The sequence below is a fragment of the Homalodisca vitripennis genome, chromosome 4 (genome assembly GCF_021130785.1).
Source record: "Homalodisca vitripennis isolate AUS2020 chromosome 4, UT_GWSS_2.1, whole genome shotgun sequence".
Classification (NCBI taxonomy): domain Eukaryota; kingdom Metazoa; phylum Arthropoda; class Insecta; order Hemiptera; family Cicadellidae; genus Homalodisca; species Homalodisca vitripennis.
Window position 1 is genome coordinate 174,411,513 of NC_060210.1, and position 25,720 is coordinate 174,437,232.

Below are 25,720 nucleotides of genomic sequence, written 5' to 3' on the forward strand. Positions count from 1 at the left end.
ACATCACAACATTAGAACATACAAGTGCCTAGGTAGTGAATAGGATGTAAAGTCCAGAGTGGAGTCAGACGAGTGAACGTGTCACTTGGTAACTTGGCACAGTATCTATAACACATCACAACATTAGAACATACAAGTGCCTAGGTAGTGAATAAGATGTAAAGTCCAGAGTGGAGTCAGACGAGTGAACGTGTCACTTGGTAACTTGGCACAGTATCTATAACACATCACAACATTAGAACATACAAGTGCCTAGGTAGTGAATAGGATGTAAAGTCCAGAGTGGAGTCAGACGAGTGAACGTGTCACTTGGTAACTTGGCACAGTATCTATAACACATCACAACATTAGAACATACAAGTGCCTAGGTAGTGAATAGGATGTAAAGTCCAGAGTGGAGTCAGACGAGTGAACGTGTCACTTGGTAACTTGGCACAGTATCTATAACACATCACAACATTAGAACATACAAGTGCCTAGGTAGTGAATAGGATGTAAAGTCCAGAGTGGAGTCAGACGAGTGAACGTGTCACTTGGTAACTTGGCACAGTATCTATAACACATCACAACATTAGAACATACAAGTGCCTAGGTAGTGAATAGGATGTAAAGTCCAGAGTGGAGTCAGACGAGTGAACGTGTCACTTGGTAACTTGGCACAGTATCTATAACACATCACAACATTAGAACATACAAGTGCCTAGGTAGTGAATAAGATGTAAAGTCCAGAGTGGAGTCAGACGAGTGAACGTGTCACTTGGTAACTTGGCACAGTATCTATAACACATCACAACATTAGAACATACAAGTGCCTAGGTAGTGAATAGGATGTAAAGTCCAGAGTGGAGTCAGACGAGTGAACGTGTCACTTGGTAACTTGGCACAGTATCTATAACACATCACAACATTAGAACATACAAGTGCCTAGGTAGTGAATAGGATGTAAAGTCCAGAGTGGAGTCAGACGAGTGAACGTGTCACTTGGTAACTTGGCACAGTATCTATAACACATCACAACATTAGAACATACAAGTGCCTAGGTAGTGAATAGGATGTAAAGTCCAGAGTGGAGTCAGACGAGTGAACGTGTCACTTGGTAACTTGGCACAGTATCTATAACACATCACAACATTAGAACATACAAGTGCCTAGGTAGTGAATAGGATGTAAAGTCCAGAGTGGAGTCAGACGAGTGAACGTGTCACTTGGTAACTTGGCACAGTATCTATAACACATCACAACACATCAAACTATTTGTGCATCTTGTTCAAACGAGTTGTTTCATGTCTCCTTTCAGTCACTATTCTACCATCACTATCTGTGACTGTTCAAACTGATTATTTGGTTAGTCTATTAAATCTGCTAGCATGCTGATCAATAGTCTCACCCTACAAAAGTGTATTCCGTTATTCAGCACGAAAAACATTCACCGTTGATTATTCAGTATAGAGAAGTTAAAAATATTTTTAGGTTACTGATGAAATGCTTACCTGTTAACGAGAGCAATGGCGGAACTGATAGTGACTGGGAACTCTCCAGGACAGAAAGCTGGGACACACTGACTGTATTTGTCAGCATCTACTTCCTCGTCATCTGAGGGCTCACAGTTGGTGCAACGAGCCAGTAGCATCTGTCAGAATTAGAGACAAGATTTATTATTTATTCAAAATAGAATATCAATTCTTTTTCAACCACAATACCAGTTAAACATAAAACTTTAAATAAACATTTTTTTTCAGAAGTTGTGGTAAGTGTAGATTAAATAATATATTAGAAGAATATGTTTTGGTTAATTGTTAGGTTTACAAGACAAGAGGTTAGGTTATGCCTTGTTTCACAAACATGTATATGTTTTTTAGTCTAATATTTAATTGAAAGGCTAGAGGTTTGTTAATCTAACAGAGATCTGATCGGAACTGCACATATGACAGTTAGAGAATTTTGTATTATTTTATGCATAAAATTCTTACTATGGATAATCATGAGGTTCCAGGACTGTTTTTATTTGATATGAACAGAGTGCCAAGAAGCAGCTGTATTGCTGGTATCAGTGTTTATTGTTACTATTTTAAGTAAAACAGCATTTGTAGACATTGTCTAACCTTACCTTTTCTTAATGTTTCCGTTGTTTGGTAAAACAAGTTTTCATATTTACTGATTTTGCAAGACATTTAAAAGAGTAATATGTTTGAGCATTGTTTTGCATAAAGTTAGGTAAAACTAATATAGAAATCTTTCAAATGTTGCTAGAGGTTTTTGGGATGAATTTCTGAGTAAGTTATGCTGACTTGAGATTACAAGTGGTATAAAGTATAGGTATTATCAGAAAATTATCCTTGTTCAGGCAACAAATAAACGTAGACAAACAGTGAACATGTTATCAGAGTGAATGCTCCTATGCAATAATACTGTCGGTTAACCATTCATGAAATGGTACAGGAAGAATCATTTAATTTGGCTCATGCCAAGAAATTTAACTGTAAAACTGTGAATATACACAGTGACAGCAAAGTCTGCCCAGAGATTATTAATTGAGGATCATAAACAATGAGTTCAAGTTCATTTCAGTTCAAGACAGAACTAGAATGGCAGAAAAATGAAAACCAATGACATTAAAGTTAGGAATCTTAAACAGCAAAATATATTAATGAGGCTATCAACCGGTCTAAAGCTACCTGTAATACAGATAACACTGATTACCACAACAACTGATAATGTGTTGCACATCAAATTTAAATCCAATAAAGAACAACAAATCTCTATTTAAAGTCACCATACCTCCAATGGGTACTAGATGAACAAATTATAAAAGAGTTTGAACAAAGATTCTATTTCAATTCCTTTGGCCGATCCAGATAATGGTCTAGGAGATCTGATATATATATATATATATATATATATATATATATATATATATATATATACGCACATCATACATGTGTGTGTATGGTGTGTTGGAAAAACACATCACAGTGAATCATGTCCTACTAACATCACCTTAATCATGATAATTCATGGTCCCTTACTGTACTCTCCATGCTTCTAGTCTCCATATTTGCTAACCTCAACCCTGTTCCTCTTTCCTCCAGAACTTAAATCAATTATGAAAGAATATTACTTTGAATACAACAAACACATAGTGAATATGACACAGGTTTTCAAACATCACTAAAGAGGATTTCCAATATGGCTATGGTGAATAGGAAAATAATTGGGAAATGATTAAGCAGAACCATGGCTTCTACATTGAAGACTTCAATTGAAACTTATACTTTCTTAAATATTTCATAAAAGTGTAAACATAAGTTTTATTGAATAAGTCTAATTACTTCATTGTTGAATCTTGTCTTGTTAGATCAATTTATAAAATACTCACTCTTTCTATTTCAATGAATTGTGCCAAGTCTGATATAAAGTTGACAGTGTTTTGTTGTTCTGTCATCATGATGTAGTGTGAATCTTGTGTTCTTGCTCTGCCCTTGGATTGAGCATAGGAGCGGTAGTGTTTTGGCACATCATAGCGAACCACTAAATTACATTTAGGCAAATCAATGCCTTCTTCTAGAATTGAAGTGGATATCAGCAAATTACATTCTCTCATTCGGAATCTAAAAATAAAAACATGACATTGGGAAATTCATAGTACAATTATATAAACAAATATACACACATTAGCATTACTAGCTTAAGACAGAAAAGCAAATAATGGTGAAGAATAATAGATTTGTGGACTACTAATAAACTTATACCTAATACAAAAAGATTGTAAATGTAAACTTTTAATATACACGTACAAGAAGTCAAACAAAAATTTGTTAAATAGCATACTATAAGCCACAACATTTTATGTAGGCTTTATAAGCAATTTTTTAATAAATTAAAATAAAACAATGCACTTATTTAAAAAACAATTTGTATGTATATATTTAGTATTTTTTTCTTAATAGTCAATAATGTATTTTACACAATGATATCTAATGGAAAATAATGAACTAAGTGAACAGTTTAATGTCAAACGCAAGCTACGTAACCAGCGTATAAGTTAGCATTCGGTCCTGACCGAGCGACATATGACCAGTGCATGTGTATTACTCAATGTGTTGAATTAAGAAAGAGTGAAAAGGCAGGCAAGCAGCCAAAACAAAAATTACTGTGTGAATTAATACGATCAGGTACAATGTAATGTGGAACAAATATTACAGCACAAGATCACACTCCAACAAAGAATGAACTATTACTTCTGAAAGTTCAACTAAATGGAAAATGAAAAATTGCTCTGCTATAAAAGAGAATTTTACACAATGCAGTCATGTGCTCCACAAGTAAAAACAAATCAATGTAGCAAAAAAATTACAGTATATGTTATAACTAAAAAAGATAATAAATTAATAAGTTTTGAACACTGAATTTTAAAAACTAATTCTTTTTGTGTGTACAAATAATAAAACACATAACAAGAACAGGCGTACTTTAAGAACCAATACATTTTAATTTTAAATGTTTCATCTGTAAGATTGAGAACTTAAGTTGTGTGGTTAGTTAAAATATTGTACAGATACATTAAAGTAACAAAGAATAGCAATCAAATCCATAAACTGGAATCTCAATAAAACTGAGAATTGCAATTATTGGAATTACAATAAATTGCAAATGTTGGAATAAAAATATGAATTTAAATAAACATTTTTGAAACTGGTCCATCCTTTGCTTATTTTCAGCTACAGTTTCAGTAAGTATAAATAATTGTTGTATTCAATGTTTAATTTTTTTGAACAGCAACCTAAAACCAAATAACCATAAATAGACTGTAAATATTGCAGATTTGAATGGTTTTAATTGTGGTACAGTAAAAAGACTTACAATTACGACTTAAGACAATATCAGACAAATTAGGCTAAAAAATTAGGATGAACAATTTTTGTAATCTTTCAATCCAGTTTAAAATGGTTTATTTATTACTTGCCTTTTTAGCACTTCTTCTTGTTTTCGATGTTCGATTTCTGCTTCTCTTGGCTCTGTTATTGGGTTAGCTATTTTACTAACAGTGTATTGCGGAGATATAAATCCAAAATCTGGATCACACTTACGAAGTTCCTGAAATTAATTATTACCAAAAATTTAATAATAAATATTATTTAACGGTAATTTAAAAATACCACTAACATGTGTACTAGCAATACATGCACAACAAAATAAAAAGAACATTCTAGAATCCAACACAAACAAGTGTTAGTAAATTCAAATGAGAGAAGAGACATCGAGTATCACCTTAATAGTATAACTTTGTCATTTTGGCTTGATAGGTGTATTTATTGAGGGCTAAGTGTAATTAAAACTGATTACATCGCTGTTGAAATAGTAAACTACTTGTTTCTTTTAAGTATAATTTAATTTCAGTTTTAATTTTGTAAATCTTTTGTAAAATTTTGTAAAAAATATCTTAGTAAATCTAGCAGCATACAGTTTAGATGAAGTTATAGATCATATTGAAGCTAACATAGTCTAGTTATGAATATTTTACTTTTATAATACAATTTGTTTTGTATGAGATGACGATGCCATGCATACCACATTTGTAACGGCAATAAAAATTCTGATTCTGATTCTGATTCTGATTCTAAATTTTTTATTTGTCAAATTAAACTTTTTACCTTTTTAAAGACTATTAAATTAGAGTATAAACAAGTGTATAATTGTATAATATTTCAATATGCATTTAATATGGTATAAACATTTCAATATGTGACAAATTATACAATGTTTTCATTTGTACTGGTTCTAATGCTGATCCACCAATAAATTATGACGACTGAGAGAGAAAATAGATTTTAACAATTCTAGTTAAGTACTGATATTAAAAATAATTTAACATAACAAAACTTTACCAATACTTTCAAAGGTAATTAAGAGGTGTACCTTCCTACTATAAACTCTGCATCTAAGAATAACACTATCGCAACAAAACCATATGAAAGTCCACCCTCAATTTTTAGTCTGACTTTAATCTCAATAATTCTGAGAACTAAAACTATGATTATAATACTTACATTGAAAAGATGAAAGAGAATTTTGGCAGTAAATGGATTGTCTACAAATATTATTGCACACAAGTTTTCTACGTCTTCTTGAGAGCCAGTTCTGTTCGACCTTGTGGATGTGAAATTTTTCTTTTGAAATCTCCAACCTCTCCCTTTACCACGCCATCGACCTCCTCTTCCCACCCCCTCCACTTCTTCTTGGCCAGTCTTGTTGGATTTTCCTTTCTCATCACTAACAACTTTGTTACTGGCTGTATTATCTTTTAGTGAGGTTGAGTCAGAATATTCACTATTAACTAAGTTTTCTTTGGTACTTTTGCACTGGCAATGGACATCTTCATTGATATGCACATTTTCACATACAACACCTAATTGAGCTGTTTTATCTATCACATTAGTTGTCTCTTTTAGACTACTTACATTTTTATCTATGATAAAGCTATCCACAGGTTCCAAACTATTATTACTCAACTCAAGGTAGGGGTTTTCATCATTATCTAGAAATTTGCTGACTGAACAACAATCAATAACTTCAGTTAAAATTTGATCGCTTTCTAAGGTATGATTTTGATTATTTGATGACTGATCACAGCCATTCACCAATATGTCCGACTGACTATTTACAGTACTAGAATCTGTGTTTAACTCACTGTTGATCATGTTATTGATCATGTTATTTGGATGTAGCTTACAATCAGACCCTACAATATCTATACTATTTGCTTCCTCTGGTTGCACTTTTACAATACTAGAGTCTGTGTTTAACTCACTGCTCGATTTGGCCATGTTATTTGAATGTAGCTTACAATCAGACCCTACAATATCTATACTATTTGCTTCCTCTGGTTGCACTTTTACAATACTAGATTCTGTGTTTAATTCACTGCTCGATTTGATCCTGTTATTTGGATGTAGCTTAAAATCAGACTGTTCAATATCAATATTGTTTTTTTCTACTGGTTCCACTTTTACAATACTAGATTCTGTGTTTAATTCACTGCTCGATTTGACCATGTTATTTGGATGTAGCTTACAATCAGACCCTTCAATATCTACACTGTTTGTTTCCATTGGTTGCACTTTTGATTTGAAGTTTGAAACTGCTTCTAGTAATCTAAGTACTTTAGGCGAAGAAAACTTATATATTTTATCTTTTTCTTCATATTCTTGAAATGAATGATCACAAATAGCTCTGAAAAAAAAACAAAATAGTTACACTGATATAATTTTTATCATCCACAATTTTTTAGATAGTTAAATACAATGCAGATTTGAGGAGTGTGTCTAAAATGATGTAAAGAAAATTAATTGAGTAAATGCCAGTGCAATTTATGAGGGATAACGACATATTGTAATCAAATACTAAAATTACTAACAAAAACAAATACACCTCTCTACTGGAATTACATTACAATTAAAATTGTTTACAATACTATTAGAAAAGTTTTCAATATTCAGGAGTTATATTGAATCCATATGAGTATAAAAAAAGTGTAAAACCTTATAAATTAAATAAATAATAAACTTTCCATTTTCAATGAAAACATAATGCGGTTCTCTAACATTAAGTAGAAGGGTTTTTTTGTTCACTTAAGATGCAAAGTCAAAAAAAGTGTTCACTACACTTAGTTCTAAAAGAATCTAGTCATAGGATCCAGAGATAGAAAGCCCCATATCACTTGTACCACCTTCGAAACAATGAATGTTGTATATGCTGCAATTTGCTGTGTCACTAAATTGTTAGAAAGAGGTCATGTTCATGTGCTATATGTCCAGTTCAGCAACATATATTTCTTTCCAGAGGGGTTGTGAAAAAAGCATTACTGCACAAACGCTTGGCCTTACTGTAATCAAGCGAATAAGTGTGACCTATCAAACAGATTTTTCCTACCCTCAGGGGCAGCTTGTGTATGTAGCTGCATAGGACAACTTGGCGCTTCCGGGGCTATCCGAGCAAGTGATAATTGCAACCGGGATGGCTACTACACACCGGTAGCGCCCCTGGCAATGCTGAAGCACAGACTGCGCTCGCCCAGGGTTAAGGGATAAGTAAAGGAAATCCTGAAATAAAACCAAGAAGAAGCAATGGACAAAACAACCTTGGATAAGGCTACCCCAGGTGGTAAGCCAGCTAACCAACTGGGGAATCCGTCCCCTTCAGGGGCCGGCCCCATGGATTCTGGGTCCCATACATTGCTAGTCAGAGGAGAATGGAAGGAGAAGGAAAGTAAAACAGTTGTTGAGGAAAAGATCAGTTGTTGAGGTAGTAGATGGAGAGGATGCATTCAAAAGAAGTAATATTCTTAATAGGCATTGTTGAAGGCATGGATATCGGGCAAGTGAAATAGCTGAGTGAAGTGAAATGGCACAAGAGGCTACAACAATACCAATCGATACAAAGGAAGTATTCTTGCTCAAGAAGATGATAGGCTTGTTCTATCAAAAGAGGAAAGATTCAGTGGGAGCGTGCTCTGTAAGAACCTCTGTGCCCAGGTCCCAGGACTAAAATCAAAAACTGCTGCACTCTCAGGACTACTTGTAGTTGACAGTAAAGACGCGGTTTTATCAGAAGGAGGAGAGGTGGGAGAGGCAGAAATATTACGCCTCCTGTTGATTCTCAGTCTACTGTTACCTGTCCAAGACACCAAAGTGTACGATGAGGAAGATTTATTCTAGAAAATGATAAGAGTTCGCTAAATAATGGATCAAAAATCTAAGACCGGCTTTAGCTTGGCAATACCAGAGGATGCTGTCCTAGCGAGAACATGGAAAATAACAGAATGCTGTTTTGCTAATAGTCAGGCAAGGATAAACTTATGTTTGGGAAAGAAGATCAAGAATCTTGCCAAAGGCCATAGCGGCTAACCAAATCAGCTACAGCGAGGAGTTCTGCACAAGAACAAATGACGAAAGATGGTGGTAGCAACTGGAAAGATGTCATAAACCGGAAGAAGATGAAACAACCACAAAGAAAGGATAGCATAATAGTTATTAGACAGGAAGAAAAGTCATAGTCTGAAATCTTGAAAGCCGTGAAGGAAGGGGTAAATCCAGAACACTTTCCAGCTGGTGCAAGGGTTACTTCTATTCATCGTTCAAGAAAAGAGGATTTACTGATCAGAGTGAAGAGCAATGGTACAGCAGCAAAGACTCTCTGTAAAGTAGTGAAGAAAACACTTCCTGGTTTTCAGACAAGCATTAAAAGGGATAGGAAGGCAACCCTCCAAATCAGCGATCTTGATGGAGAAACAACCAGTAATGACATTAAACAGGGGATCAAGCTAGAACTTGCGCTTACGGATACAAATCTGGAGGAAGTAGAAGTAAAATCCCTTCAACCAGCATTTGCAGGCACCCAGAAAGCAACGGTTAAACTTCCTCCAAGAGCTGCTAACATGCTCGCTAGGAAGAAAAGAATTGTAATTGGATGGATCTCATGCAGAGTGAAGTTGCGGGAGGAGCTCCAGCGATGTTACAGATGCTGGGAAGCAGGACATACAGCTCCAACTTGCAAGGGCCCAGACAGGTCAGCTTTGTTTCAGCTACGGAAAAGCAGGCCACCAGAAAGCAGCATGCAAAAGCTATCTAGACCAGGACCAAATTCAAAAGGAGAACAGTCTAAATGAAGTTGCTTTAACTCAACAGAACAGAACAAAACATAAGTGGCAGTGAACATAACTAGTTCCTCTGAAGACCTGTACTAGTATATTTAAAAAAATAATGGTCGAAGAGATCTGAAGAGAACTTAACATGTTTGCACTAAAGATATATATATCTCCGAACTGTTTAATTACTATATAAATAAATAACTGCTAATTCAAAAGCTCTGTGATGTTTATAATGTCTATGTTAATGTTTAATGTTTTTCATTTTCTTGATTACACTTCTTATAAGTTTCTGCCTTAAAAATAAATTAAATTTTATCTAGAAGGTTCTAATGACTCACTATTAGGTAATAAATATCACATTGCCTAATTATTTCAGCCTGATAATGTCTTATCAACCTAACTCATTAAAAATCAACTACTAAGAATCAAACCGTGGTGTTTATAATCAGATTTTAAATAAAATTGAAAAAACTGAAAAAACTGTAGGTACAATACTAAATATTTTCTTTACCTTATTTTGAGCAACACTGATGACACCATACATAAAAGGAGAAAATGGCGTTCATATGGCGTCTTAACCTTAAGTTTTTCAATATGAATGAGTAGTACTAAAGCAGCTTTGTCTGCACACCAGGGCCCTGGAACATAGGTTAATACTTATAGCCTAAGAAGAATATTGAATGGGACCAGAGATTATTTTATTTCATGAAGAAAAAAGATTTAAATATTCTTTAAACAATTACTAAAACGTTCATTGTGGATCTTGAACTCAGTATATCACCTGGAGGTAAAAATTTGTATGCCTAATTTATTTACCAATAACATTGAAACAAATTATACGATTGGAGTGTTGCTGAGGATTAAATTTAATTTGAATAAAGATATTTCTTTATTACCTATTAACTATAGATGATAATAGGAACATATTAACCATGCAAAGTTTTCTTATGCTATACCTGAATAATGGTATCGAGAGTTTCAACATTTATGTGCATTCAGTTCAATAATATAACACCGGTCCTGAATAAGCACATTTGAGGGAAAAAGTTTCACCTTCAACTGGCTGTTAACCCTCTCCCACTCGCATTGTTTCCAGGTGCTCACGGTGTTTGTAAACTCAATTAATTCGCTCTGCCGGTCGTGCTCGGTCAAAATACGCGGTGCCTCAACTTACATACGTTCTGTCATTGTAATTAACTATAATTATATATATTAATTATTTTACTATATATTGGTTCAATGAAGTTGATTGTACGAGACCAGGGAGGGGGCACACGGACAGCTGGGCGCCGGGTTGTTTGTTGCGCAGTTACTTGGTGAAGGTCATTGTCTGGCTCGCCGTCACTGCCCCTGCCACTGTGATCACTCCGAAATACATCCTCAATGCCACCAACCACTTCACAAAGCTCTGGTACATCACTACACTCACTTGAATCGTCGCAATCACTACTAATAACGAAATCGATTTCACTGTCACGAAGTGTACGACTACAACCCACCATTGTTTCCGCACAACTAATATAAATAGCAAAATAATGGAATAAATCTACTGTAAAAGTAAAGTAAATGGTCTCCTGATAGCAAACAACCCGTAGTAGTACAAACTATTGCTACTCGAGAGCAGCACTTATCGGCTCTAGTAGATAAAGCAGTGCGTGCCGATCTGTGCCATTTAGGCTGCAGTGGCTATGTCGTGGCCGTGCCGATTCATGCCTTGCGAGCGGGAGAGGGTTAACTTATTTCCTGTCATGGACAACATAAACTTATCTAATCATGTGTAAATGTACAAACAGATCAAATAATCATTCCTGCACTATTTTAACATTCATTGTGGATAGATGGGTGGATGGACTACCTGACCCTGCAACTTCAATGGTCGTCTTGTTCCAACCAGAGAAATTCATATGGCTTCCACAAAGAATTCAAGTGGTGATTTCTCTAATTTCTCTAAGAACCAAACACAGTGCCAAGTGATGGTACATAAACAATAATCCTGTAAGCACTATAGCACTAATGTTGTACTTAGTAGACAGAGCCACCTAAACTGCTGGTTATCCTGATACTTAAGCCACATCATGGTGAACAAACCACTCAATGGTGAAACACCCTCTCTTGTGAACAATAGTAGTTCTACTGCCTCGATCATCAATTTTGAACAACCACTACTGTGCCACAGTCCAGCCAGTATCAGAATTGAATTTTATATAAATTAAAACGGAGTAAACAGGAAAATAGTTGCTAACAGTTTCTTAAGTTGTTTAAATACATTAGAGTTATCAAAAAGGCTGCCCCAAATTATCAAAACTTAAGAGGGCAGGGTTCATGCATTCAGGATTATTAAGGAGTTATTATTGTCTTAAACATGCTTGCAATGCTCAGTGTTTTAAAATCATAGCTTAACTTCTTGCTATGATTTAAAATTTTCAAACAAGCTTGTATATAATTTTTACATCAGTAGATGAATATAAAAAAAATTTGTTGAATTTCCTTTTTCTATCTGCAATCATTAAAAAAATTAAAAGTTGGTTGTTTAATATATCATGTGCAAATATGATTATGTACATTATTTTCTTTAATAATCATTTTTAGCTTATTACAAACTAATATAAATATTAAGGTTTAACGCAATGTATAAAGAAATAAATAACAAAGATAGAGGTATTGGTTTGAAATAACTCTCTTAACCCTAATGTTCAAAGACTTACCCATTGTTGATAAAATGTAAAGAAAATCTTGAAGAATAATGTTTGGATCTTCCTTAGGGTTGGGAATATTCATCAAATCATCCATATATTCTTCATCATAGATTTCAGAAGGATCATATCGATGATCTTCTAAAAATTCCGATGTACTTTTAAGTTGATCTTCCAAACACAAACTAAGTTCTGAACCTTCATAGTTTCCACATTCTAAAACAACTTCTTTTGGTTTGGCACCATACCTGTAAAATAATGTACAAGAATTGAAACGTAAATAATTTTAAATTGTTTTCAGTTATACGAATATAAAACATGTAGGCCCTGTAAATTCTAGAAGATCTTCTTTCAGGTTTGCGTGTTGTACATTTGCTAACATCTTTGAATAATATTCATTTATTTCTTTTTTAGTTAGATAGTACCAAATATCAAGATAAATTTCTAACACGAATAGTATTCACAACACTAAAGTAAAAATATAATTGAAATGCAACAAAATGCATTACTAAATACAATATGTTTTTTGTGATGTTTATTTGTTATTACAATTAAATTAATAATATTTTATTACAAATAGGAGGGTAACATTACATTTGTTAGGATTTATTTAATAATGTTTATAACAGAAAATTATACACTGTGACACACGAGAGTATAAAATGAATGATAAAAAACTAGTCTAAGAAAGTTATATGTTTAAAAATAAACTTCAATTTAAAATCTCAATAATTACAATACAATTGGAACAGAACATCCGTTAATAGTGTGTAAATGGTTATTTAGTGTTAATGATGTTTTTGGTGTTAATGGTATTTAGAGCAAGACATCTTAACAAACAAACAACTCAAATATTCCTTTAGTTATAATATTGAATTTAATTGAAAAAAATCTTATCATCAAAAGTAAAATACAGGGTGTATATTATGTCTGGAAACACCCAAATATATCCTTTAATAATTTAAATATAAATTTGAAACCTCTTACAATCGTGATAGAGATTGGGCATCTACTTTTTGGAACAATGTTTGTTATGTCACACCAACGGGGGACGTCCCTGCCGAGGGTATCGTGAATATTCTTAATGGGAAGCCTATACCTTGTGATACATAATTTTAAAGGTAATAGCTTACTGAATTGAATGCCACAAACCGCATCTCAAAGGGAATTATTCTATCAGAAAATAGAGCATTTTTAGTATTGAAAATTTACTGATGTTCAACAATGTAATTTTAACATGGTTCTTGCCACACAAATGTGTTACACTAATTTTTTAGCATTTTTTTAAATGTTCAATTAAATAAAACAAAAATTTCATTTTAATCTGGTTCTATTAGCACAAATTTGCCAGTTTTTATTACAGTACAATTATGGAAAATACTTATGTTATTGATTTCTTATTACAAATAAAAAATAATGTATGCTGTTAGAAAAGTCTGACAACAAACGTTTTAACCTGCATTTGGTGTCAAAAGCAATTGTTCGAACTGTGTTCCTTCTACGGTTTTGACAATGAGCCAATCTTGTGTAAAATGATTCGACAGAGTTGCCTAACATTTCTTCAGTTATCAAAGCAATCTCCTCTATAATCCTGTTTCTTAGGTCTTCCAAATTATGAGGCTTTTCTTCTATAAACATTGGATTTTAAATGACCCCAATAGGAAATAATCGATTGGTGACAAATCCGGAGATCTTGGAGGCCATTCGATTTCTCCTCTTCGGCCAATCCATTTATGAGGAAACCTTAAATCCAAATACTCTCTTACCTGTCTCCCATAATGGGGTGGAGCACCATCCTGCTGAAACCATACATTATCAAAGTATTCTCCTGATGCAATTTGAATAGCTGGGATTATTTCATTTTGGAGCATATTGTAGTAAAGTTCGGCATTTAAATTTCCATTGATGAAAAAGGGTCCAACAATTTTGTTACCTAAAAATTCCACACCATACGTTCCAGTTTTTGTGGTTGCTGTGAATGGGACTCAGTAATCCAATGTGGGTTTTTCACTAGCCCAGTAACGGCAATTGTGCCTGTTAACATTGCCATTTAGGAAAAAAAGTTGCCTCATCAGAAAATAGTATGTTGGTCAGAAAAATCTCTATTGTCATCACATTTGCGCATCACAAGTTCACAAAAACTCAACTCTTCTGTCGTAATCATCCTCACTTAACTGTTGGACTAAATGAACTTTAAATGGTTTGTATTTATTAATTTTCAAAATCTTACTCACAGACATAGGGTGCATATCATGTTGCTGTGCAGCTTTTATGAGCGATGTATGTGGGTCTTAAATAAATGTTTGCAAAACATCTAGTGCATGTTCTTCATCTGTTGCAGATTGTATCCTACCCGACTTTGGCCGATTACGTACACTCCCTGTCATTTCAAAACGCTCAATAGTTTTTGATATTGTTGAAACACTTATGGGATTCCTTTCTGGGAAAGTGTCATTAAACAAATTACAAACTTCCCGATAAGATCTTTGACGATCGCCATATCCTCGCATCATCAACAGAGTAATTCGTTCTCTTTCAGACAATTCCATTAAAATGCCAAATAAAAACTGAACTACTGTAATTAGATAACTTGTTGACAGCAATGCTTCAGAGACACTGATTAACTCGACAGGAATGATATGACCTTTGTCCATTTGTAATTCCCAAGCTTAGACCTGTCTAGTGAAAGCTCCATGCTCAACAAAACTGAAACCTGTAGACCAGATGATTAATAACACAATAATGTTTCTCATAGGCTAGTGACCTTTGTCTCTTTAAACCTTCCTGCTGACTGGAAAACACCAAGTACAGATTCATAAGTAATCAGAGAAAGTGACTCATAAGTTTTTATTAATTGTAATAAAAACTGGTAAATTTTGTACTATGAAACCAGCTTAAAAATAAATTGTTTATTTTATTTTAATTGAACATTTAAAAAATGCTAAAAAATTAGTGTAACACATTTTGTGGCAAGGACCATGTTAAATTACATTGTTGAACATCAGTAAATTTTTCAATACTAAAAATGCTCTATTTTCTGATAGAATAATTCCTTTGAGATGGCGGTTTGTGGCATTCAATTCAGTAAGCTATTACCTTTAAAATTATGTATCACAAGGTATAGGCTTCCATTAAGAATATTCACGATACCTCGGCAGGACGTCCCCCCGTTGGTGTGACATAACAAAACATTGTTCCAAAAAGTAGATGCCCAATCTCTATCACGATTGTAAGAGGTTTTCAAATTTATATTTTAAATTATTAAAGGATATATTTGGGTGTTTCCAGACATAATATACACCCTGTATGTACAAGAATGGTGTCAAGTTCTTTTTTTTAATGTTATTGATGTCATTTTATGCAACATACAAAATACAATACCTTATACTCGTATTACCTTACATAATTATTGTGTATGAAATATGGGTGATTTTCAAATTATGGACCAATTTCATTGACATTCAATTGGGTTTTAAAATTAGGTTTAGTACAAGATAAAAAAGCTGTGTTCTAAAAAAGAACAGTAATCTTTTAATAAAAAATGTATATATTCTTTTAAAATATAACAAAGACTGATTTTGTCCTTTAACCAATTAATTCTTCTTAACGGCTGGCCTTTGTGGATTTAAGCTCTGAATAAATCTAATAAGGCATAATACTTCAATGTATCAATAACTATACACTGCTGTTATATCATAATTTTTTAACTCTTACCTACAAAAAAATTACATTTCATAATAACTGAAATATTTAGTCCCAATCTATATTCCCCTAGAACATTACCAAGAATTATATCACACTTCACATTTATGCCAGTTTATTTTGGGTTGTTGCTTTGTTCAGAGTTTCACCCACAATGATGGAAATAAGTTGCATTACTGTTTTTGAGGTAAGTTTTTCTGACTCAAACAGTAAAATAATGATTTCAGATAAGCCTAATAAATCGTACATTTGTTACTCCTCATCTCACTCACCTATGCCAAAAGTATTGGTGATTTTGTTAACAATGGAACTGGCTTGTAGTGACAATGTATTGAAGTGATTAACTTGATTAATGCTGTAATTTATACAAATGCCAAGTGTACATATCACTTACACATAACATCAAGTTTGATCAACCAAAGTATTACTAATTACTTTATTATAAGTTCATCTCCATTTTAAGACAGATTTGTAACTTTTTTTTCTTCCAATCTTGATATGTTAGACAAAAAATGTTTTAATATTGAATCTTTGCAGCCTTTTATTCCCTTTGAAAACCCAGAGAAAAATATTGACATTTTGTGTGGAGGGGAGTAACCACACTAAAACCATTTGACCTAAGAATTGAGAATCCTCGGAGTGTAATAGCTGCATTGGGGAATATTTTTTAAAAAAGAATTTATTTTTGTGTTAATATTGCTTTGTATTACACATAAAAACACTCAAAACCTAGCTATAAAAAAAATGTTGCCTGAAGTTGTTTAGTGATATTTGTTTAATATCATTAAAATTATTTTTTACATTGGTATATTTTTATATTTCTAACAACAAACACAAGAAATAATTTCACTGGAGATGCTTTAGTGTTTGTATGTTCAAAAATATTAGATTAATAACTCTAAAGGTAAACCTTTTTTAAGTTTTACATAAAAAGTATGCAAACTCGTAAAAACTTGTAAGCATTATGACAAAAAACACAGATTATACCACAAAAAGACAATATGAATATTGCAGCATATTTGTTTAAGACTGTAGTATCTGTGAATATAGTACACAAGTACACAAACTTACACATAACAACTAATCACTTTGACATAAACAAAGACAGCTGAAAAGTAGAAATGGTGGCAATAACTATATAGTGGTAAAGAGTAATAATATATTATATTGTTTGATTAAAAAATTAAAACAATAATACGTTCACAGTAAAATAACAACAATGACTAAAAAATAAATTTTATTTTACTGTACTATATAACAACTTCACTGCGACACTAGTCATGTACCTACTTTAGCAGAGCAGGGACAGTAGCGGTGAGTGTTTGCCACAGTCTATGTGTTAACGGTTAGTTTGGTCTTGAAGGCTTAAAGTAGTTTAAATGCAAATATACGTATTTAGATTTTAAAATACTACTTAAAATTATATAACAGTTTTAATTAAGGACTTACCTACTAAGATAAACATGTCATGTTACCTGTGATATATATCTATGTATGTCCTATAGTTTCTTAAAAACTGACAATTAAATTTTTATGTCAGTTATTATATCTATTCTATGCATTTTTTATGTAAGCTAGAAAATCTAATCTATATAAGGGCAATGGACAATTAAATTATATATTATATAAAAGCTCATGATTTGCCATTTATATTGTCTTATACAAGGGCTGTTCAGACAGCAACCTTCATTTGCTCAATGAAAGAGATGTGGGAGGGAGTAGCACAACCACTGTTACGTTAGCGCACACGTCCAGTCAGTTGACATCCAGCCTTGGTATAGTGAAAGCCGTCAAAGCACTAGTTAGTTTTCTGTAGCTTTTAGAAATCGTCTGTCTTCTGTCATCAAAAGTTAAAACTTTTGAAAGGCATGTCAAATGTGAGGTACTTGCAGTCTTACAATTTTTCACAGCTATACAGTATTCAGCAGCAGCAATTCATAAAGAACTTTCCACTGTGTATGTACCAAAAAGGTGAAGCAGTTGTTCGGGAATGGGTTAGATTTTTCAAAACTGGCTGAAAAAAGTCCATAATAAAGAGAGAGTGGCAGGCCTTCTATACTAACTAATGAATTCAATGAAATAAAGTCAATGGAAGAATTTATGACAAACGACGATTATCTATCTCAGAGCTTAGTGATGAATTCCCACAAATTTGCAGAACAATTCTGAACAAGATAGTGACAGATGGCTAACTAAAGTTTTGTGCTTGATGAATCTCTAAAACCGATGGAAAACCACAAAATTCAGCAAATGGCCTCTGATTTTCTCATACACTATAAGACAAAATAACAATCATTTCTCAACAAAACTGTTAAAAGGCGATGAAACATGAGTTAAATACATGTATTCAGAGACGAAAGAACAATCAAAGGTAAAGTCACGTCAAGTCAAAATATTTTTATTGTACATTCATCAAGAATAACAATATTGTCAATAAACAGAAATCATTTCCGCTTTAGTCAGATTGTAGGGGTTCTCCGTTGTTTTTGAAGAATTTGCTTATGCTGTAGAATGGTCTTCTCACTAGCCATGTCTTCAATTCTGGTCTTAGCCGATCTCCAGTGAAGTCCTTCATGAATGCAATTAAATAGTTTTGAAATCTGCAGCCGGCATAAGATGGTTTTTTTCTCTGATAAGGTGGTGCGATGGTCTGGCAAGTTATATCTTGAGCCATGACGGGTGTGGTAGGAGTGGAAGTCTCTGTTTTTTGGTGGTGTACGTTTGTCCACATAGAGGATACATAGAGGTAAAGAGTCAAACATACTTGCCATACAATTCAATGAGAGCCCAATAGGAGTTTTCCAGCAAAAAGTGAATGGCAACCATGTTTTGAGTTTCAAAATGGATTCTGCTTGTGGATAATATGGAACGTGAAGTAACAATCAATGCAGACTTATATATTGAAACTTTACAGTTTAAGAAGGGCAATTCAGAACAAACACGATCTCTCTTATGTCATCTGTTGTCATATCTTTGCACAACAATGCCTGGTCCCATAGTGCTCAAAAGTAAAAGAAAAGATTCAACTTCTTGGACAATTCAAACGGGACATTTTTAGTCATCTGACATACAGCCCAGAATTTTGGCTTCCAATGAATTTCATCTATTCTTGCATTTGAAGACATGGCTGGACTCTCAGCGGTTTGAGGGCGAAGAAGAATTCAAAGATTCAGTCTCCGGCTAGCTCAAGGCACAGGCAGAAAATTTTTATCCAGAAGGAATTTCTAAGCTAGTGCATAGACGTGATAACTGCTTTATTTACATGGAAATTATGTTAAAAAATAGAGAAAATATGTACTTTTAAAGTGAACATAAAATATATTATTTTTATATACTACTGAGGTATATTCATAACAAAACTTAGGTTACTTTCCGAATGCTCTCCTAGATTGTTTTAATTTGAAACTTATTCTAAAAATTTAGTGTTTCCTCAGAGCGACTGAAACTGTAGTTGTTGATAAACAAATAGCTTTTTTTATTGTGATTATTATAAACTCATACATATTTTAGTTTAAATAATGTGTATTAATAAAATTGTTAACAAGGATGGTCTTGTCGATCAAACGACATTAAGGACATTCTTATAGAAACTGACACGTGTTAGTCTGAAGTTGAAGCTAAGGTCTTCAGTACCCAGTACTTCGAAACTAATGTTATGAGATATGTGTTTAAAAATTCTTTCATAACTACTATAAATATTCTAGTTAGAGTATATACCTCAGTATTGAGACAATGTCACTGGCAGTCTCAGCAGTACAATGCAGCACAGTCTCTAGTCTCTGTATCTCTGCCTGCAGTCTGCCTGGCTCTGCTCCCCCCGGCCCTGGCACTAGAGGAGATGTTAGCCCTAGCACTCTTGGTTCCCCTCCACACCGCCACAACACTTCCATTACCTGGAAACAACAACTATGGCTGGACAAGTTCTGTTTTTTACAATTTTAATAGGTATTAAGTATTTGATGGAACTATCAAGATGTGTGAGATCTGACATCAAGGTAAAATAATTCTTAAAAACTGTTAAATCTCAATATAATCTAAGTATACTCCAATAACTAGAGAATACAGACAACTATTGTACGACATACTTGTTGCATAGGGTGTTCTCTGATAGCGAGATGACAGTCATCCAGAATCAGCAGGTTCATGTCTGACACTTTCAGCTTACTGTTCAGAAGGAAAGCCAAAGCCACTTCACTCGTCATTACCAAAACCTACAAAAAATTTGCATTTTTCATTAGAATAGGTAAATTACATTGTGTAATCCATATTTTAAGGGTTCTGCTTATTACTCTATGACGTGTATTAGAATGTTAGTTACAAAATTCACAACAAAAATGTATTGAATTAGCACAAAGCAAAACAGTTGGCTTGTTATGCAAAATCCCACTATGCAAAAATGTTTTTAACTGTACCATAAGAAACACTACATAGTACATCTGTAAATAATCACAAGTGAACAGTTGCTATGTACAAATAAGATGTTTTCAAGTTAATGTAAACATAAATAGTTTGGATGGTTGTAAGAAAACATATTACTAAACTAATTTTGAAAACAAGGTAGAACAATAATTTTCTAATTTAAATTTCAACAAGCTTTTTAACTAAAACAAAGAAGAAAACATGGAATATATAGTAGTATGTAAGCATCTTCTGTATTTATGTATAATAGTTTCAAAATCACTGGACAATGAAGAAATGATATCTACATCCTTCTCACTAATTTTAAGTTTAACAACAATTTTAAAACAACAATCAGGTTGTGGATTGTTGTATAAAAAATTACTTGATGACAAGCAGTAGATAAGAAATTGTTATTCTATTACCAGTAAGTTGGCTTGATACTCAATAAAATTCTGATTATGAAATTTAAAAACTCCTTTACAGCAATAGCCTTATTACTTGCAATCACAACTCTCCAGGAGTCCAAACCCATATATGACCTTCATGAATGAATCTTTCTGTTTACCTTTCCTAGATGTGCTTTTCACCAGTGAACACAGGGCAGTTCTCAAATTCTACAGAAAATACAAGAACATGAATGGAATCAGGTAATGGTGAATTTTTGAAAAGAGGAGTCAGAGGAACGATTTTGCTCTCTTCCATTTTTATAACTGATTAAATAATAAGCACAAAACATACTTATACTTTGCTAAAACCAAACATGTATATCCAACACAATATTGGACAATGTTTCACACAACATTGCATTTCATTCAATGTTGCATATTGTTTTGAAGTTCATAAAAAGTCAGCTAGAATAACAGGGATTCATTTATTGTCTATTGAGGAAGCCTGTTACCTCAAAGTACATGTGCATGCCTTTCTCATGCCTTCTATAGAGCCAAAACCAAACATGAATGATCTGCCTATCAATAGTATTAGAGATTGCTCTGCCATTTAAGTATGTTAGTTACATAAATTCTTACTACAGATGGCCAAGTATAGGTTTTTTATTTGATATAATTTTAAGTTTTAGGTAATTTATTTAATTAATGTATTTTTAAATTTAATGAATGAATGAATGAATTGATTGAATGAATTGATTTATTTTCCCAAATATAATGTACAATATTACAATCCAAACTTTACAATTAACTTCTAAAAATTTTCATTAACATCATGTATAAAACATTGTCCTCGGGGAAATGAGCCTGCATGGGCTATGATGCCTGTGCGCAGACTCGAGTTGCTCACGCCTGAAGAAATAACGGACTGGATATACATTAAAAAAATGAATATAAAATATAATACAAAATAATACACTATTATATACCACATACACACGTGAATCTGGAATGAATATATTAAAAGGAAAAAACCGTGTAATTTTAATATGTATCTGTTTTAAAGAATTGAATATTATTAATTTTAAAAAAACATTTACATATTAGCAACAAGGGTAAATAAGCAGGGTCACCGCAGATTATAATGGGGGTAGTGATAATGAATAATAATGGGATAAGGAGTGGTGACTGTTCACATGTCAAACTGTCCCGCCCGTAGTTCGTAGACAACACTGCCTCGGCCTCCTCAATAGACAATGATAATATCCACTGGTTAACTTTCCTTTTAAAGATAATTGTAGAAATTTCATTGAAAAAAACTAAAATTTGGAAACTGTTTAACTTATATTAATAAAAAAGCATGTGAGCTAGATAGTATGAGTTGGTGTTTGCAGTGGTAGAATTTCCTGTTGATCTAGAATAACGTGTGTTATGGGTGTGTTGAGTTCTTTCAAATAAATCATCTAAATTTTTTATACATGTGTATTAAAAGAAATTTTATAAAAAGTTGTCTTATTGTAAAAATTTTTGTTTCTTGAAATAAAATGGATGTTGAAAATCTATGACATTTTTTTTAAAAGCTACTTTCAAAATTGATTTCTGAAACCGTAAAACAGAGGATCAAGATTTGATTTGTAAGCTGCCCCCCAAGAAATTATCCCAAATGCAAAAAGAGATTGCACACGTATGCATAATATACCATTTTCATTTCTTGAACAGCAAGAATATCCCTAAGGTTCTTAAAGGCAAAGATATACTTTCGGGTCTTTTGTTTGAGATATTCAATATGATCTGACCATTTCAAACGGAAATCTATAATAACGCCCAGATATTTATACGAGTTTATTTTTTCGATTGCTTCGCAATTACAGGTACTGTTACTATGATTTCCACAAATATGTATGATCAGATTTTCTAAGACATAATCCGACTGAGGATTCAAAGAGATTGGCATAAATTTTGTTTTAGTTATATTTAAGGAAAAGGAAATTCTGATCAAACCACTTTTTTCAGTAACATTAAATTCACTTAATGCTTCTCGTCTCACATCCGCCCATAGATTTCCTTTTTAGAAAAATAAGTGTGTCGTCGGCAAATAATGTTATTTTCCCGTTTAAATTTAGCTTGGCAATATTGTTATATATATAATTAAGAACAGAATTGGCCCAAGTGTACTCCCTTGAACTACACCGTAGTCTACATTAATTGCATCGCTACTAACATTACAAATTGAGACATATTGTTTTCTATTGGTAAAATAACTCTGGAACCAAGTAAGGGCGATGCCCCTAACGCCTAATTGTTCTAATTTATTTATTAACTTATTTCTATCAACAGAGTCAAAGGCTTTTTTTGAGGTCTAAAAAGATTAGCATTGATTTTTTGTTTTCTGAGATTGCATTATTTAATTCTTTATTTAAATCAAAACAACGCATCCGAAATACTCCTATCGTCTCTAAACCCATACTGGACACTGAGAAAGCACATTGTTTACCTGGAGAAAGTGTACAAGCTGTTCCTTAACTACCTTCTCCAGTACCTTAGCAAAGACACTCAAGAGGGATATCGGACGAAAAGTTTGTTTTTATCAGTAAAGCTGTTTGACTTGTGCAAAGGATACACTTAGCTAACTTAAAATTATCAGGGAATATTCCCTGGGTAATACTTAAATTGATCAAGTATAGCAGTGGTTTCATAAAAGTGCTTAAATTGTCCTTGAGGACCCATGCAGAAACGCCATCATGACCCGGGGCAGAGCCTCCACGTAAATTTGTTACGTGCCGTATTATGTCCAGTTCTGTCACCGTACGTAACGTAAATGTCACATCCAGTCTATAGTCGCTATCGCTCACCACTGGGTCTCCCACCGGGTTAATTGTATCGGCTAACGATTTCCCAACAGACGCAAAATAATTATTGAAATCATTTGCTACTTGGGTAATTTTATCGTTAGTAATGTTTGAATTTGTCGGCAGAAACTTTCGTATTGGAAATGAGTCCTTGGTTTGTACCCTACCCGCCAATTCATTTACTATTCCCCAAAACATTTTAGAGTCTTTTCTGTTTTCAGTAATTTTAGAACGATAATATTCTCTCTTAGCGTGTTTTAATGAAGTGCTTAGAGTTTGTCTATAGTTGTGGTAATAATGATTTAATGACACATTAAAAGGTTGTTTTTTTAATTCTTTTGCTTAGCTTATCCCTCACTCTTATTGAACAAATCAATCCCGCAGATATCCAAGGCTTAAGTTTCTTAGATCTAGTAGATATTTTTATTACTTAACTTTGTGGCACTCTCGATTGATTTCTGTACTATATCGTTAAATAGTGTGGAACAATTTATTGACCTCCAAGGACTCAAGTACGGGATCCCAGTGGGCTCGTGTCAGGTTGTCAGCAAGTAACATTCGGTCTACGTACGTAACTGAATCAGTCTGTGTCTTGTTAGTGGCAGTAGGTCCGGTTATTGTCAAAACAGTGCTGTAAATGATCTGTCAGGCTTGTCTCAACCACAGCTGCTCTAACTCTACTCATATCTCTATATCGTACAAAAATGTGATCGAGACAAGACTGAGTGTTTTCAGTTACTCTATTTGCATACATTATTTGCAAAAATATTTCAATTTAAAGTATTCTGTGTATAAAATTTTATCAATGTTCATCTACAAAATAGTTATATTTTTCGGTTAAATTTCAGTTAACCCTTCCCATGCCGTAGACGGATATATTAGAATGGCATACTATGACCAAACCACCAAATACAGTTATATACGATATTATAGATTATGTCTCTTGAAGAGTTTTTAAGTTCACAAAAGGCGTTTGAAATTGCTGGTGCACACTCTGTGCTTATCGCGGTTGCCAAGGAAGTATTTACAAACGACCTTCACTCAGCAGCAGGGAGACAGGAGTGCTCTTTGTCTAACTCTGACCGCCTGCTCGCCAATTCTGTGCCTCCTTCAGAACCATAATCAAACATATTTGTGGCATGTATTACGGCTGTCTCAGCCATCACGAGCGTGCGCGTCTACTATGTATCTCGTTATTATTCTTCACCATGTGGTAATGTTGTTATTAGCTTATCTTGTTTTACAGTAAAATGTAATTAAACTTTTCAGTTTAGTTACATTTTGCAATGAAATTGAAATTTATTTGAAATAAACAGTTTTGTATATAGTTTTTTTTCTTCTTATCAATAAATACGCTAATTTTAAGTAAAATGCTTGGTTTCATACTTTTTGTGCTTTTACCTTTTATAATTTAGTTATAATAAAAATTAGCTTTTCTCTTAGAAACTAAATTTTTTACTTGTCTTAGCGTTATAGGAAAGTTAATGGATTTATTAGTGGCATGTGAAGGGTTAACATTTCAAAATAAACACAATATGCATCGGACAAATGTCTTTTTAGTTATTTTTTGCAGTTTTGGGCACTATGAAAAAATTTAATTTTGTACGAAAAGTTTGTAATTACCTGATGAGTCTTCAGATCCAAAGATTCACTAACTTCATGATACTCTCCTACGCTCAGGTCGGTCAAGTGTTGCACTGAGAGAGCATGCTGATGGACACTAGCAGCAGAGCTGCTGATGAACACTGTCCTCTTGCCTCCATTTCTGTATGGTCTGTGATTAAAATATTAATATTTTTAATACTTTTTATTCACTTTAAGCAATCATTTACACTGTAAAAGTGTGACAATGTAATTCAATCTTACAATGTAATCATGTACGGATTTCAATAACTAAGGACTTAGGTTTTTTATTGCCATCTAGGAAACAAATCAAAATCAATTAAAATGGAAAAAGCATATACTATCCTACTTTAAAATTATTTACAATGTGGTCTATTTGCGTGGTCTAAATGTCTATTTTCTTCCTATAACATAGTAAATGAT

General features: G+C 33.3%; 1 protein-coding gene across 1 annotated transcript in view; it reads right to left on the reverse strand.

The window, feature by feature from the left end:
- LOC124360685 (endoribonuclease Dcr-1-like) overlaps positions 1 to 25,720 on the reverse strand; it is an 80,787-nt gene that overhangs the window by 51,534 nt on the left and 3,533 nt on the right. The window contains exons 4-12 of the mRNA XM_046814512.1: positions 25,298 to 25,448; positions 20,127 to 20,252; positions 19,759 to 19,934; positions 12,352 to 12,587; positions 10,158 to 10,284; positions 6,048 to 7,230; positions 4,964 to 5,094; positions 3,377 to 3,608; positions 1,491 to 1,630 (exon numbers count right to left, since the gene is read on the reverse strand). Of these exons, the coding sequence (XP_046670468.1) occupies positions 1,491 to 1,630; positions 3,377 to 3,608; positions 4,964 to 5,094; positions 6,048 to 7,230; positions 10,158 to 10,284; positions 12,352 to 12,587; positions 19,759 to 19,934; positions 20,127 to 20,252; positions 25,298 to 25,448 (2,502 nt within the window). The remainder of the gene's footprint in view (positions 1 to 1,490; positions 1,631 to 3,376; positions 3,609 to 4,963; positions 5,095 to 6,047; positions 7,231 to 10,157; positions 10,285 to 12,351; positions 12,588 to 19,758; positions 19,935 to 20,126; positions 20,253 to 25,297; positions 25,449 to 25,720) is intronic.